Source organism: Haemorhous mexicanus, chromosome 8 (genome assembly GCF_027477595.1).
Source record: "Haemorhous mexicanus isolate bHaeMex1 chromosome 8, bHaeMex1.pri, whole genome shotgun sequence".
Classification (NCBI taxonomy): Eukaryota; Metazoa; Chordata; class Aves; order Passeriformes; family Fringillidae; genus Haemorhous; species Haemorhous mexicanus.
Genome location: NC_082348.1, coordinates 2,065,855 through 2,080,157, shown reverse-complemented (window position 1 = coordinate 2,080,157; position 14,303 = coordinate 2,065,855). Strand labels below are relative to the sequence as shown.

General features: G+C 47.1%; 1 protein-coding gene across 1 annotated transcript in view; it reads left to right on the top strand.

The window, feature by feature from the left end:
- The first annotated feature begins 905 nt into the window (after positions 1 to 905).
- The window catches only part of KIF5C (kinesin family member 5C), an 82,146-nt gene continuing 68,748 nt past the window's right edge, over positions 906 to 14,303 (top strand). The window contains exon 1 of the mRNA XM_059852504.1: positions 906 to 1,082. Coding sequence (XP_059708487.1) covers positions 957 to 1,082 — 126 coding nt within the window. The 5' untranslated portion in view covers positions 906 to 956. The remainder of the gene's footprint in view (positions 1,083 to 14,303) is intronic.

Below are 14,303 nucleotides of genomic sequence, written 5' to 3'. Positions count from 1 at the left end.
AGTTCAAGGTGTCCCTGGGGCAGTGCTAGGTGTCCCTGGCAGTTCAAGGTGTCCCTGGGCAGCTCAAGGTGTCCCTGGCAGTGTTAGGTGTCCCTGGGGCAGTGCTAGGTATTCCTGGGGCAGCTCAAGGTGTCCCTGGCAGTGCAAGGTGTCCCTGGGGCAGTTCAAGGTGTCCCTGGGCAGTGTTAGGTGTCCCTGGGCAGCTCAAGGTGTCCCTGGGCAGCTCAAGGTGTCCCTGGGGCAGTTCAAGGTGTCCCTGGGCAGTGTTAGGCGTCCCTGGCAGCTCAAGGTGTCCCTGGGCAGCTCAAGGTGTCCCTGGGCAGTGTTAGGTGTCCCTGGCAGTGTTAGGTGTCCCTGGGGTAGTGCAAGGTGTCCCTGGGCAGTTCAAGGTGTCCCTGGCAGTGCAAGGTGTCCCTGGGCAGCTCAAGGTGTCCCTGGCAGCTCAAGGTGTCCCTGGGCAGTGTTAGGTGTCCCTGGGCAGCTCAAGGTGTCCCTGGCAGTTCAAGGTGTCCCTGGGCAGCTCAAGGTGTCCCTGGCAGTGTTAGGTGTCCCTGGGGCAGTGCTAGGTATTCCTGGGGCAGTTCAAGGTGTCCCTGGGGCAGTTCAAGGTGTCCCTGGGGCAGTTCAAGGTGTCCCTGGCAGCTCAAGGTGTCCCTGGCAGTGCAAGGTGTCCCTGGGCAGTGCAAGGTGTCCCTGGGCAGTTCAAGGTGTCCCTGGCAGTGCAAGGTGCAGCACCGGCGGCACCGGGCGATGCTCGGGGTGCCTCGGGCGCATCCCGGCGATGCTGCGGGGGGAGGCCCCGCGGTGGCCGCGCAGCCGCCGCCGGGCGGGGCCGGTGCGGGGCGTGTCGGCGGGCTCGGAGCGGCTGCCCGGGCTCCCGGCCCCGCCCGCCCGGCGGCCCCAGCCCCGCCGCTGCCGCACCTGCCCCGCTCGGCAGCGCCGGGCCCGCCGCCGCCATGGCGGACCCCGCCGAGTGCAGCATCAAGGTGATGTGCCGCTTCCGGCCCCTCAACGAGGCCGAGATCCTGCGCGGCGACAAATTCATCCCCAAATTCAAGGGCGACGAGACCGTGGTCATCGGGGTGAGTCTGCCGCAGCCCGCATCCCGCTGCGGGCGGGGCGAGCATCCCTCGGCGCGGGGCGAGCATCCCTCGGCGCGGGGCGAGCATCCCTCGGCGCGGGGCGAGCATTCCCCCACCGCTGCCCCCCGAGCCTCCCGGCGGGTCCCCCCCATCCCCTCCATTGTTCCCGCAGCCTCGGAGCGGGATGGGGGCGGCGGCGCTGCCCTCGCCCCCCCGGCCGGGCTGGCCTCGACCCACCGGACGAGCGGCCCGGGGGTGCCCGGGGGTGCGGGGGCTCTCGGGGGAGCCGGGGGGCGCGGGGGAGCCGCGGGCTCGGGCGCTGATGTCATGCCGGGGACTGGGCATGCTCGGCTGGGGCGGCCGCCCGCGCCTCCGCCGCGCCCCTGCGGCAGCGCCGGCACCGGAGCCATCCCGGGGCCGGCTCCGCATCCCGGGATCGCCGTGCCCGGCCGGCATCGCCGTCCCCGGCAGCCCCGCAGAGCGGCGGCACGGCGCTGAGCAGCGCTGCGGGATGCCAGCCAAGTTTGGGTTTTGGGTTTTCTTTTTTTTTCCGCGTTTAAAACGATGAAACGAGCCCAAATCGCCTCCCCCCGCCCGGCCCTGCGCGCCCCCCGCGCTCTGCTGGGGCTCGGCTGCTCCAGGGTTTAATGGGAACAAAGGGTCGGGATGCGGCTCCTTCCCAGCCCCGCAGCTTCCTTTCCCCTCTCCCTCTCCCTCTCCTTTTCCCTTACCCCCTCCTTTTCCCTCTCCTTTTCCCTTTCCCTCTCCCTTTCCCTCTCCCTTTCCCTCTCCCTTTCCCTTTCCCTTTCCCTTTCCCTTTCCCTTTCCCTTTCCCTTTCCCTTTCCCTTTCCCTTTCCTTTCCCTCTCCCTTTCCCTTTTCCCTCTCCTTTCCCTTTTCCCTCTCCCTTTTCCCTCTCCCTCTCCCTTTTCCCTCTCCCTTTTCCCTCTCCCTTTTCCCTCTCCCTTTTCCCTCTCCCTTTTCCCTCTCCCTTTTCCCTCTCCCTTTTCCCTCTCCCTTTTCCCTCTCCCTTTTCCCTCTCCTTTTCCCTCTCCTTTTCCCTTTCCCTTTCCTTTCCCTCTCCCTTTTCCTCTCCCTTTTCCCTCTCCCCTCTCCCGGAGCTGGTCCCTCAGAGGGCAGCACTCAGAAACCCCCGGTGTCTCTTTGGGTTGGTGTTCACGAGCAGATTTTTAGTCTAGTGTCCAGCCAGCCTGGTCTGCAGTGCTTTATTTCATATATATACATTATATTATATATAAATATTTCATATACTGGTCATCTGTGACATCTATTTCATGCACTGCTCATCAATAACATGTTCCGTGCTGTGTGGTGATGAAGAGACCCTAAAATTAATTGTCAGCAGAACTCCTTGCACAATTTGTTAAAATCCACAATTTGTTAAAATCCAAACCCTTGAGGTCATCAGAAACTTTGCTGGTGAAAGTTGCAGAACAGCCTCGGGGGGGGGGGGGGGGAAAGGTGAATTATGAGCATAAACAGCTTGTGGTGGTTATTTTTTTGAATGTGAAATGCCCTCTGTCCTGCCCAAATTAATTGTGTTTCTGTGAAGGTTAAAGCCGTGTGTGGCACCCCCAGCAGACTGCTAACAATAGAAGAATCAAAGTGGGTATCAGTCTCGGGCAGCAGCACAGGGCTGGCTTTGGCCAGCAGATACTGGCAGGGAAAATGAGTCTGTGCCTTTGTGGTGGCTGAGGAACAAATGTCAGCAAGTTCCCCTCCCCCTAAATAAATAAACCCTCAGACACATGAAAAGCAGATTAAAATACAGCTCCTGTAAATCCTTTCCCATGCTGTGTTTGGAAGGGAATTGGAGTTTGGAATTCTCTTTTCCCACTCATAGTGTGTCTTTGTCTATGAAGTGTCTGTTGGCTGGGAACACAGTAACTGTGGTGCTTTGGGAAAGGGTTTTGCAGGCAGGCAATAATTCCTTTGGTGAGGGTAAAGAAAGGAAAAAAAATAACAGCAACTGGTAATTTCCTACCGTGGGAGTTAAAAAAAAATAGAGAGAAACAAGACAAGTGCATGTATTTATTGATATAGATTGTATTTTACATGGGTCTTCAGGTTGAAAAATCTAGTCAGAAGCTTTGAGTTTGCCTTGCCTTTCCTAAGGCAAAACCTGTAATTATTTGGGATTTTAATCAGCCCAGCTAATGCAATATGTCCTCAAATGCAGCTCCTGTTCAGCGAGGAGGAGCTGTCAGCTGGAGCTCGGGGGGAAGAGCTGTGCTCTGCTGAGTGGAAGTGAGCACAGAAACCTCCCCGGATTCTTTGTCCTCTTTATTGGCAGCCCTGAGCTCTGGTGTAACTCGATCCCCAGTGGATCCCACTGCAGCAGGACTGGGAAGTGCTGCTGGGTTTTTTTTTTTATTATTATTATTTTGATTATTTCATTAGTTTGAAGTGGCTGCTTTGCTCCCACAAATGATGCCTGGCAGGGGCAAGGAATCCTGATCTGTGCAGAGGCAGAGCAGAGCAGAGTTCCTTCTAGGAAAAGCAGGATTTCACTCTTCAAAAGCTTCAAAAACAAACCAGGACCAACCACTTTTTTTTTTTTTTTTTTTTGTTTTACCATAGCATTTGAAAAACACTGCAATGCAGCTTTTATTTTTGATCCATGGATTGCAAATTGAAGGGTTCTGTTAAAATTTAAAGAACCAAACAAAACGACCAACTTCCCCTCAGAGGAATTATGTCATCGTGTAAGAAAAAAAAATAAAACATAACTGGTTTAAGGGAAACAGCTATTTTTTTTTTCCTGACCAGTAAGTCTGAATGCATTTATTCCTTCCCAGTAAACACAGGGAAGAGGCTTTCTCCCTGAATTTCCCACTGTCATCTCCTGTTACACTTCCCTGGGGCCTTGGGCAAAAAAATCTCAGATGATGACTTGGTGTTTCTGGGAGAGCAGCAGAGAGGGGAGGTTTAACCACTTAGGCTGGGTTTGCTTAGGCTGGGCTGGGGCTGTGTGAGCAGAGCTGGCCCAGGGCAGTGTCCCGAGTCCTTTCCAGCTGGATAAATCCCTGGGGCTGGGATTTGACCCCGAGTTTTGGGGTTGGGTTTATTTGGTTTGGGTTTATTTGGTGTCTCCTGTCCAGCTCCGTGTCAAGCCTGGAGGGTGAAAACCTTTTCCCTTGAATTCCCCTTTGCTTCAACCACTCAAAAACTCTGTGTTTGCATCCTGCCAGAGAGCTTAAAGCACAAAAAGCCTTTGAGGTGAGTCTGCCCTGTCAGCAGGGCAGGGAAAGGGGATAAAGGGGATGAACCCAGGGCTTCCCCCTGCGCTGGGCTGCTCAGGAGCCTCCCCGGGCTGCAGCTTGGTTTTACCTCCCTCTGCAGCCTCAAGGTGACTCTGATGGATTGGCTTGGCTGACAGACCCAAAAATGTGGTTTGCTGCTGGTTTGCTGCTGGTGGGGGAGCGTGGAGCTGTTTGCTGGGGTGGCAGAGCCCAGCAGCTCGGGCTGTGCCCTGCTCCTCCAGGTGCTTCTGTCCCCCTGCACCTGGGAGGGGAGGGATGCAGAGAGCTTCAGCACCTGCTGGGATAATCCCTGCCTTAGCTTTAGGCCTTGGTTATCCCTCCAGCCAGCTCTGATGTCAAATAAATAAGAATTTAGTTGTGGAGGGGGGCTGTGTTTTCATGTTTTCAGCTCCTTTTTCTCTGATGTAAAATAAATAAGAATTTAGTTGTGGAGGGGGGCTGTGTTTTCATGTTTTCAGCTCCTTTTTCTCTGATGTAAAATAAGCAAAAATTTAGTTGTGGGGGGTGTGTTTTCATATTTTCAGCTCCTTTTTCTCTGATGCCAAATAAATAAGAATTTAGTTGTGGAGGGGGGCTGTGTTGATGTTTTTAGCTCCTTTCTCTCCCTAGGCGTGGAGCAGGCAGCACGGGCTGATCCAGGGGGGTTGTCCAGGCAGACCCCTCCTGGTGGGATGCAGAACACCCCAAGGCAGCTCGGGGACCTGGTGCTGTTCCCAGGGAGGGATCAAAGGTTCCCCTTTGTGCTGTCAGCTGCTCTTGGCGCTGGCAGGGCTTTGTAAAGCCGGGCTTAGCAGGAGTGCTGAGCTCTGCAGAGCCTCCCCCTTCCCCTCTCTGCCCATCCCGAGGGGCTCCAGCCCTGGGAAAATCCAGGAGAGCTCCGGGATGGGTGGCAGGATCCCCCAGGGCTGGGCTTTACTCCCGGGGTGGGAATTCTGTTGTGTCAGCTGTGAAATGTTGCCCATAAATAAATCAGTGATGTGGCCCAAAGCACACAAAGCATCAGCTGAGCCTCCTGTGCCTGCTGACTGCTGCTCTGCAGTGTCATGCTCCATGGCAGGGAGGGATTCCTGAGCAGGGCTCAGCCCTGGGGGTCTCTTCCAGCTGGGAATGTTCTGTGAGAGGGAGGAAAACAAGGGTTGGTGGCTGATTCCTGTCTGAGCAGGGATGTGGTTTTGTTCTATTTATTTATTTTTTAAAAAATGCTTTCTGCTAGAAGTACTTTTTGGAGTGTCTTGTGGAGAGGTTCTCGCTTGTTTTCATCCCGAAAATATTTGGCTGTGCTTTGTCTTTTATTCCACGTACACCAGTGAAGTCAGCAGAGTTTGTGCACCTTCTAAAATCCCTCCAGTACAGAGATCTCTGAGTGCTCTTTGCCCCTTGTCACTCTGTGGCTGAAACAGACTTTAAAAAAATAAATAAATTCTTGGGATAATAGATAAATGAATAGTTAAAAAAAAAAACAAAACCAAACCACCAAAAATGAAACAACTGCCGTGCTGGGAATATTTTTTTTGTGTGTGTGCAGCTTTTCCCAAGAGCCAAGGGTCCATCTCTACCCCCAAAGCCACAAGGGCTGTGCTGTGGAGGATTTGTTCCTGGTGTGTCCATAAATAACTCCTGCCAGGAGCTCCTTCTGCATGGGAGATGGGAGCCTGGCACTTGTGCCTTGCTGGAGAAGCTGGCAGGGATGGGAGGTGCTGCTCTCCTGGCAGCTCCCTCCATCTGGGAGCTCCTCCTTGCTTCTTGTGCTGCTCTCCAGCTCCTCTTTTCCTCTGGGGACTTGTTGGAAAATCCCAGCTCCACAGGGGCAGCTGGGAGGGGCTTTGGAAGATTTTATTCTCTTTTCAGTCTCGATGTAGGGTGAGACACAAGAGATGTAACACTCAGCACCATTCCATCAGAAGCCACCCTATCTCCTGGTCACAGTCCCTTAGAAATGTTTTTCAGCCTGTTAGCTTCAAGTCATCATTATCATCATCATTATAATATTATGGTTATTATCATTATTGTAATTTATTATTAACATTATCTATTATTATTGTACCCCTCGTGGTCTCGCTGCAGTGCATCTTTCACAGTTCTGATTCTCCAAAATCTCTGGTTTTTCTTTGCAATGCCATCTTTTGAAACTTGTTCCTGGTTCAGTCTCTCTCTCACCAGTGCCATCCCTACTCCATTCCTTCCTAAGCCAGCACACTTTAGCTCAGAATTTGCACACAAACTTTATTTTTGTACAAAATTTTTGTACAAACTCGTGTGAGCTTTCAGCCAGGCTTTGGGAGTCTTTACAAACTCATTTCCCACAAGGACAGAGCAGGGTTTGGTTTGAAAGGAAGGACTGGGTTGGTTTGCTGAGAAGGATTTTGGGATACAAACACCCATTTTTTCCCCCCCAGTTCCTGGGGAATTGATGTTTTCAGGGTTTTTATGGGAGCTGTGTGTCCCCCAAGTGTCCCCACCCTCCCTGCACACCCTGGGATTTTCCTGCAGCCTGGAAGAACTCCTGGATCCTGCTGCTTCTCCTCACTGCATGGAGGATGTGCAGTGCTCATCCCCTGTGGCTCTGGTGCTTTCAGGTCAGATATTTCCAGAGCTCAGCCCTGCCAGATCTGCCTCAGCCTGTGCTGCCTCCTTTGGGCTGCTCCTGCTCCCTGGGAAGGAGCAGAATCCTTTGGGAAAGAGCAAAGGATGGTCCCACTGGGTCTGGGTCACTTTTTCATGCCCTGCACAAAGCCAGTTCCATCTCCTGAGGAATGCTGTGGCTGCTCAGGGAGCTGCTCCCAAATCTGATGTTTGAAGCAATCCCTGGGCTCCACACTTGTCTGGTGTGGAAGATGAAAATCAGGAGCCTGATGAGGTGTCTGAGGAGGGGTTTGGTTCTGGTTTTGGTGGTTGTTCTATTAAGAAATAAATTAATTTTTTGTGGCAGGGGGACTCCCATGAAGGGCTGAAATAACTGTGCCAAAGTGTCAGTGGGAGAAATCTCTGCTGAGAAGGATTTCTCCAGATATTCTCCTGTTCCACTGTGCCTGTGTCCCACCCCAGGTTTTGGGGGGGTGGCAGAGTTCAGCTCCTGGGGCTGGAGCTGACCCAGTTTGGGAGCTGTTCCCAAGGCAGAGCTGCTTCCCAATCCATTCCAAACCAAAATCCTTTCCTGCCTGGCCCCTTCTGGGGGGTTGGTTTGGCTTTCCCTGGCTCCTCAGCTGTTCTCCTGCTGGAATGGCTGTTCCTGCTCTGCCAGCCTGAGCTGGATCAGTGTGTGCTTTAGGGATGGAGCTGCTGCTGTGTTTGCTTTTCTGCTCTCTGGAAGAGTGCTGAGAGCTCAGGTGTGAGAATGGCCTCTGTTTATGGGTGGTGCTGCAGGAGGGATGGTTTACTCTGAGTGAAAAGCACATTTCCTCCCCCAGCCAATTCCCCTTTCGTGTTTTCTCTTTTTTTTTTTTTGTTTTTTTTTTCCTTTTCCCAATCCCCTTTGGGCATCCTTCTCCAAACCCAGCCTGTCAAAAATCTGGATTCTTACTTGAACCTTCCACATTTAAAGTACAGGTGATGGATTTCAACCAGCTGCATTGTCACACCACAGGAAAATGGGGTTTCAAGCCACCCTGTGCTGTCTTTTCCCCTCTGGTACCTCCTTTTTTTGGGGGATCAGGAGGTTTAAACACTGAGCATCATTCCTGGGTGGTCCCAGTGCTTTTCCTTCCCCTGGGATGCACCAATCAACCCCTGGGGCCTGGATTTGTTTTGGCAAGTGTCTGTTGAGCCTGGTGCAGTGAGATTTGGGGTTTTTGGGGGTTATTTGGGGTTTTTTGGGGTGCCTGGTGTGCTCCTCTGCAGAGGATTTCCCCTGCCCCAGGGAAGCTCCTCTGTGTGCTCAGGGTCTTAAACTGAGCCTAAAAGGAGGAGAATTTTGTTCTCTCTGCCAGGAGAGTAAAAGCTGCTCAAAAAAGAGAAAATCAGGGATGCAATGCCATTTGTGAGGCTTGAATATTGACCTGCTTTTCTCTTTCTGTGGGAGTTTCTGTGAGGAAACAGGCTTGGGAGGAAAGATGATTTAATTCTGATTTTTTGGAGGGTTTTAACTCTGCTGCTGACACCCCTGGCATTATCCTGGGTGTCCCAAAATGCCTCACTTGGGAGTTGTTTTCTTCCAAAACCCCTTGTTCTGTGCTGCCTGAGGTGTCTCCAGTCATTCCCAGATATTCCTAAAAACCCCACATGATCCCATTTCCCCCTCAGCTTCCATTCCCTGGGGCTGCTGAGGTGTTTCTGCTTTTTAAAGTGTTTAAGGAGTTTGAAAGTGTCTGGGTTTTGAAGTGTTTCTGGGTGTTTTTTTTTTTATTTTTATTTTTATTTTATTTTATTTTATTTTTTAATTCTGGCTGCTTCAGTTGGATGCAGAAGTTTATTTGGAATCTGGAGGGAATCTTCCCCTCAAAAGATCCCTCCTAGGCAGGGGGATCACTTGTGGTTTGTTGTATTTTTCTTTACACCTCCAGGGGATTTTGGTTTTTATTGCGTTCTTCGAGCTTGACATGTTTGATCTTAAAATCACCCATGCTTACCTCCCAAATATTCTCTTTATTTCCCTTTTTTGGCTTGATTTGGTGTTGCTGCAGCCTTTTAAAGGGCAGGGGTGGAGGCAGAAAAGAGATCTGGAGCTGCCCAGGGATGGTTGGGCACTTTGGGTTGGGCTGTGTTGGTTTTTCCAGCTCCCCTGGAAGGTGCAGGTGGGATTGTGGTGCTTGTGTGGGAACTGGAAAAATGCCTTAATTCACTTTTACTGGGTTCTGCAGTGTGAAAACATTGCTTAAATAACCCTGGCAAAACAAAGCCAACACAGCAGCAAAAAATCACCCCAAAACACCCAAAATGGGATCCCTCACAGCCTTAGAGGTGTGGGGTTGCTGATGGGTTCCTGGTTTTGTCCTTCCATTTCTATCTATTTATGGCCTTCTTAATTTTTGGATTTAAAAAAAAATCTTAAAATGTAAAAATTTTCAATTTTTAAGGGAAATGCTTGTGGTTGTCCTCAGATTGCAATAACTGGTGGCAGGACAGCTCCAGAAAATGAGGAAATGTCCATTTTCCATTCTCCACCTCAGAGCCTCACTGACACCAAGAATGTGGGATTTTTTTTTCCCCCCCATGAGAAATGAGTATCCAGAGACAAAAACTTAAATATTTCATAGTATTCTTTGCTGAAAGTGATTCATTTTCTCTCTTTCTGCCCAGAGAATTCCCTTTTCACTGCCTGGCTGGGATGATGGACAGCATGGTGTAAAAATCCCTCTTCTGGGAGTGGAGTGAGCCTTGGAAAACTGCAGAACATTTCTCCTCCACCAGGAGGGTTTGGTACCAAACCCACATTAAATCACCCCAAAACCTTCAGCCCCTTTTTTGGCAGTACCAAACACCCCCAAACTGCCCAAGCTATTCTTGCTATGGCAGCACTTCCCAGCCAGCAAAAAAAAAAATGGTTTTGGCAGCTCCTGAGCTGAAACCCTCCGGTTCTGAGGGGTGAAAGTTGAATTTCAAAGCCCCCAGGAATTATCCTGGCTGGGGATCATTCCCCCTTGTAGGAGAGGCTGAGCAGGAGAGCGTTCTCTGAATTGGGGGAACTGGGTTAGGCAGTATTTTTAGCCAGGCTGTTGCACAAGTTGGGTTTTTCTGCAGCTGTAATCTCTTTTTTTCGTGATTATTTCCCTGCCTGCCCTGCTGCAATCCCTGCTGGATTTAGAGCAGGGGGATGGGGGTGATGCTGCAGCTTCTCCCAGGGCTGGGGGGGGGTCTCACCTCCTTCACTGGGGGAGGATCTGCCAGAAACCCTCCCAGAAAATCACCTGGATTTTTGTTAAAGCACCTCCAGTCACATCCATCCTCTGCTTCTCTCTCCCGTGGCCTTTTATCCCATCATCTCCTTTTATTTTATATTTCTATTCTCCCCCTCTCCTTTTCTATTACTTTTCTCCTCTCTCCTTCTTTTTTATTATTTTCCCCCTCTCCTTTTCTATTACAATTATCCTCTCCTTTTCCATTACTTTTCTCCTCTCCTTTTCTATTACTTTTAACCTCTCTCCTATTTTATTACTTTCCCTCTCTCCCCTTTATTATTACTTTTCACCTTTCTCCTTTTCACTTTTCACCTTCTCCCTTCTATTACTTCATCCCTTTCTCCTTTCTCCTTCTTTTTATCTTGCATTTTCCCTGATTTTCTCCTCTCAGGACCTCTCCCTGTGCTTTTTTTTTTTGTATTTTCCCCCTTTTCTGGGCCACCCACAAATTCCCAGTGTGAAGCTGGTTTGGATTGTTTGCTTTGATTGTTCCTCCCCTCCTGGCCTCTCTGACAATTTAACTTCAAAGCAGGAGCAGCTCAGTGCTGCAGACAAATCTGGAAATCAGAATTAATCTCACTACACAGGAGCACGTGGAGGAGCTTCCCCCTGGATGGAAAAATGTTTGTTTGTGTTGGTGGTGGAGGATTTATTCCCAGCCCAGATTTTCTGAGGGTTATGGAGCAAACAAAGAATAAAAAACTTATTTTCTGTGCCCTGTGTGATGTGGGGTTGTGCAGGAGGAAGGTGGGAATGCTGGGAGGAGCTGGGGGAAAATGGGAGAAAAACCCAAAATGAGGGGGTTTTGTGGCTGGGTTTGTGCCAGAATGGAGCAGAGGCAACCCCTAAATATGGGATATTTGGGTTTCCCTTAAAATGAGCCATTCTTTATTGTATATATTATATATATTATTATAGATATTATTTATTATTATATATTTAATCTACAAATATATATAGTAATATATATTATTATATGATAACATATACTATATAATATACATATTACTAAACATTGTTATTGTGTTATTGATATATATGATGTATATCATATATAATTATATATAATATATAAGAAGTTTGAACATATAGATTTAATATATAATATATATTATTTATATAATATATTATAAATATGGGATATTTGTCTTTCCCTTAAAATGAGCCATTCTTTATTTTACTTATTTTTTATATATATTCTATAAATATATATCTATTTAGTAATATATATGATTATATGATAACATATACTATAAAATATACATATTACTACAACATTGCTATTGTGTTATTGTTATATATTATATTATGTATATATTAGATAATTATGTATATAATATATAAGAAATTTGAACATATAGATTTAATATATAATATATATTATTTATATAAAATATAAATATGGGATATTTGTCTTTCTCTTAAAATGAGCCATTCTTTATTGTATTTATTATATATATTATATAAATATATATAGTAATATATATTTATAGAATATATATAATAAATATATGATAATATATACTATATATAATATAGCAATATATATATTATATATACTATATATAATATATAATATGTATAATAAATATTATATGATAATATATACTATATAATATACATATTACTACAACATTGTTGTTATTGTTATATATTATGTATATCATATATAATTATATATAATATATAAGAAGTTTGAACATATAGACTTAATATATAATATATATTATTTATATAATATATTATAAATATGGGATATTTGTGTTTCCCTTAAAATGAGCCATTCTTTATTGTATTTATTATATATATATTCTATAAATATATATAGTAATATATATTATTATATGATAACATATACTATATAATATACATATTACTGCAACATTGTTGTGTTATTGTTATATACTATGTATATAATAGATAATTATATATATAATATATAAGAAGTTTGAACATATAGACTTAATATATAATCTATATTATTTATATAATATATTAGAAATATGGGATATTTGTGTTTCCCTCCTGGGAAGCTGAGAAGCCTCAGGGAGGAGTGAAAACAAGAATTATCTGATTGCTGCTCCTGTGTTTGCTGCCTTGGAATGTGGCTTGGACATTGTTTACCAACAGGTGAATGTTTGGTTGGTCATTAATTAATGACCACTCACAGCTGGCTGTGATTGGTCATTAATTAATAACAATTCCATGTGAATTGTTATTAATTAATGACCAATCACAGCCAGCTGTGAGTGACTTTCTGAGGAGTCAGTAATGAGTTTTTCATGATCATTCTTGTTAAGCCTCCTGTCTGTGTCCTCTCTCTTTCTCTAGTATAGTTTTACTATAGCATTCTTATAATAATATCATGTAATATAAGGCAATGTAAAAGATAATAAATAAAATATAAAATATAATGAATACTATATAATATAAAATAAAAAATAATATATAATATAAAATATTATGTAATGTATAACATATAGTATATGATATAATAATATAATAATATAATAATATAATAATATAATAATATAATAATATAACCATATAATATAATGATGAATCAGCCTCCTGAGGTCATGGAGTCAGATTCTCATCTCTCACCTCGTCCTGGGGACCTCACAAACTCAACACACCACAGCTGTCCCTGCATTCCTTGGGGTGCTGAGCCAGGTTTAACCATGGATTTGGGAAGCTCCTGGCAGGGCTCGCTGTGCCACAGTGCCACCCAAAGTGCCCACCGTGCTTTTCAAGGTGCTAAGAATGATTTACTGCTCAGATAAACATCAGTCTCAGGGGCTGTGAGATTTTAGAGGAGCAAGCTGTCAGCCACAGCTCAAGAGTAGCCACAAGTTCTGCTTTACAAGGCATTCTAGAACTTTCTAACCCAACAGACAGCTGCCACAGGGTTTGGTTTGCTTTTCCAGCCTATCACCTTTACTTACTTCTGCTGCACTGGGGCTACTCCTGTCCAATGGCTTCTGCCTCACACACAGAATGTTTCTGCTATAACTTCTGAACTCTGTTTCTAACTTCTGAACTCTGTTATAACTTCTGAACTCTGTTTCTGCTCTAACTTCTGAACTCTGTTTCTGCTCTAACTTCTGAACTCTGTTTCTGCTATAACTTCTGAACTCTGTTTCTGCTCTAACTTCTGAACTCTGTTTCTGCTCTAACTTCTGAACTCTGTTTCTGCTCTAACTTCTGAACTCTGTTTCTAACTTCTGAAATCTCAGCTTACCCTACACAACCCCTCCACTATAAACCCTTCTCCATCTCACCCATGCAGTTCCTCACTTATTTAAACCATACTCTTACTCACAGCTGTAGAAACAGAAGTTGATGATTTTTCTGCCTACTGTCTGTGTGCTGTATTTTTACATCAAACCTCCCAAGGCTGCAGACCACACCCTCCAGTGTCTGTGGAAGTTCCAGATTCCTGGTCCCCACGCTGCCCTCCCAGCCCTCTGTGCATCCCTTTGTGCTGGGGGAGTGCAGAGCCCTGGGTGCTGCTGCTGCCCTTTGCACTTCTGGGCTGGGTTTCTGTCCCTGAGGTTTGCAGCTGGTGCAGGGCAGGGGAGGTTCCTGTTCCAGCCCAGGCTTTGGGAATCCTGCTGCAGCATCAATCCCTGGCCATCCCAGCTCCATTGGTGGGTGAGGAAGGGAGATGAATTGGGAATGTCAGCTGCTGGCTCTGGGGACAGGAGCTCCAGCAGGGAGCCAGGGCTTTGTCCCTGAGCTCTGCCTGCTCTGGTCACTGGTGGAGGCTGGAAAAGGATGGATGATCCTCCCTCCTGGAGCTGGGAATGGTCGGGATTTGCAGAGGAGAATAATCTGGATAATCTGCAGGGATGATTCAGATGGGGGGAGGAGAGCAGAGCTCTCTGGGGAGGGGCCTTGGCCTGGGGTCCTGGGGGTCCTGGGGGTCCTGGGGGTTCTCCCTCTGCCCAGGGAAGGGCTGGGGGCACAGGGGGCAGGACCAAGCCCTCCAGGAATTCTTCCCTCAGGATTCAGCCACACAACAAACCAGGCTCTGGAATATCCCTGGGCAATGCACCAGAGGAAATGGTGGAATCTGACAGGGAAGGAGCTCCCAGAATTTGG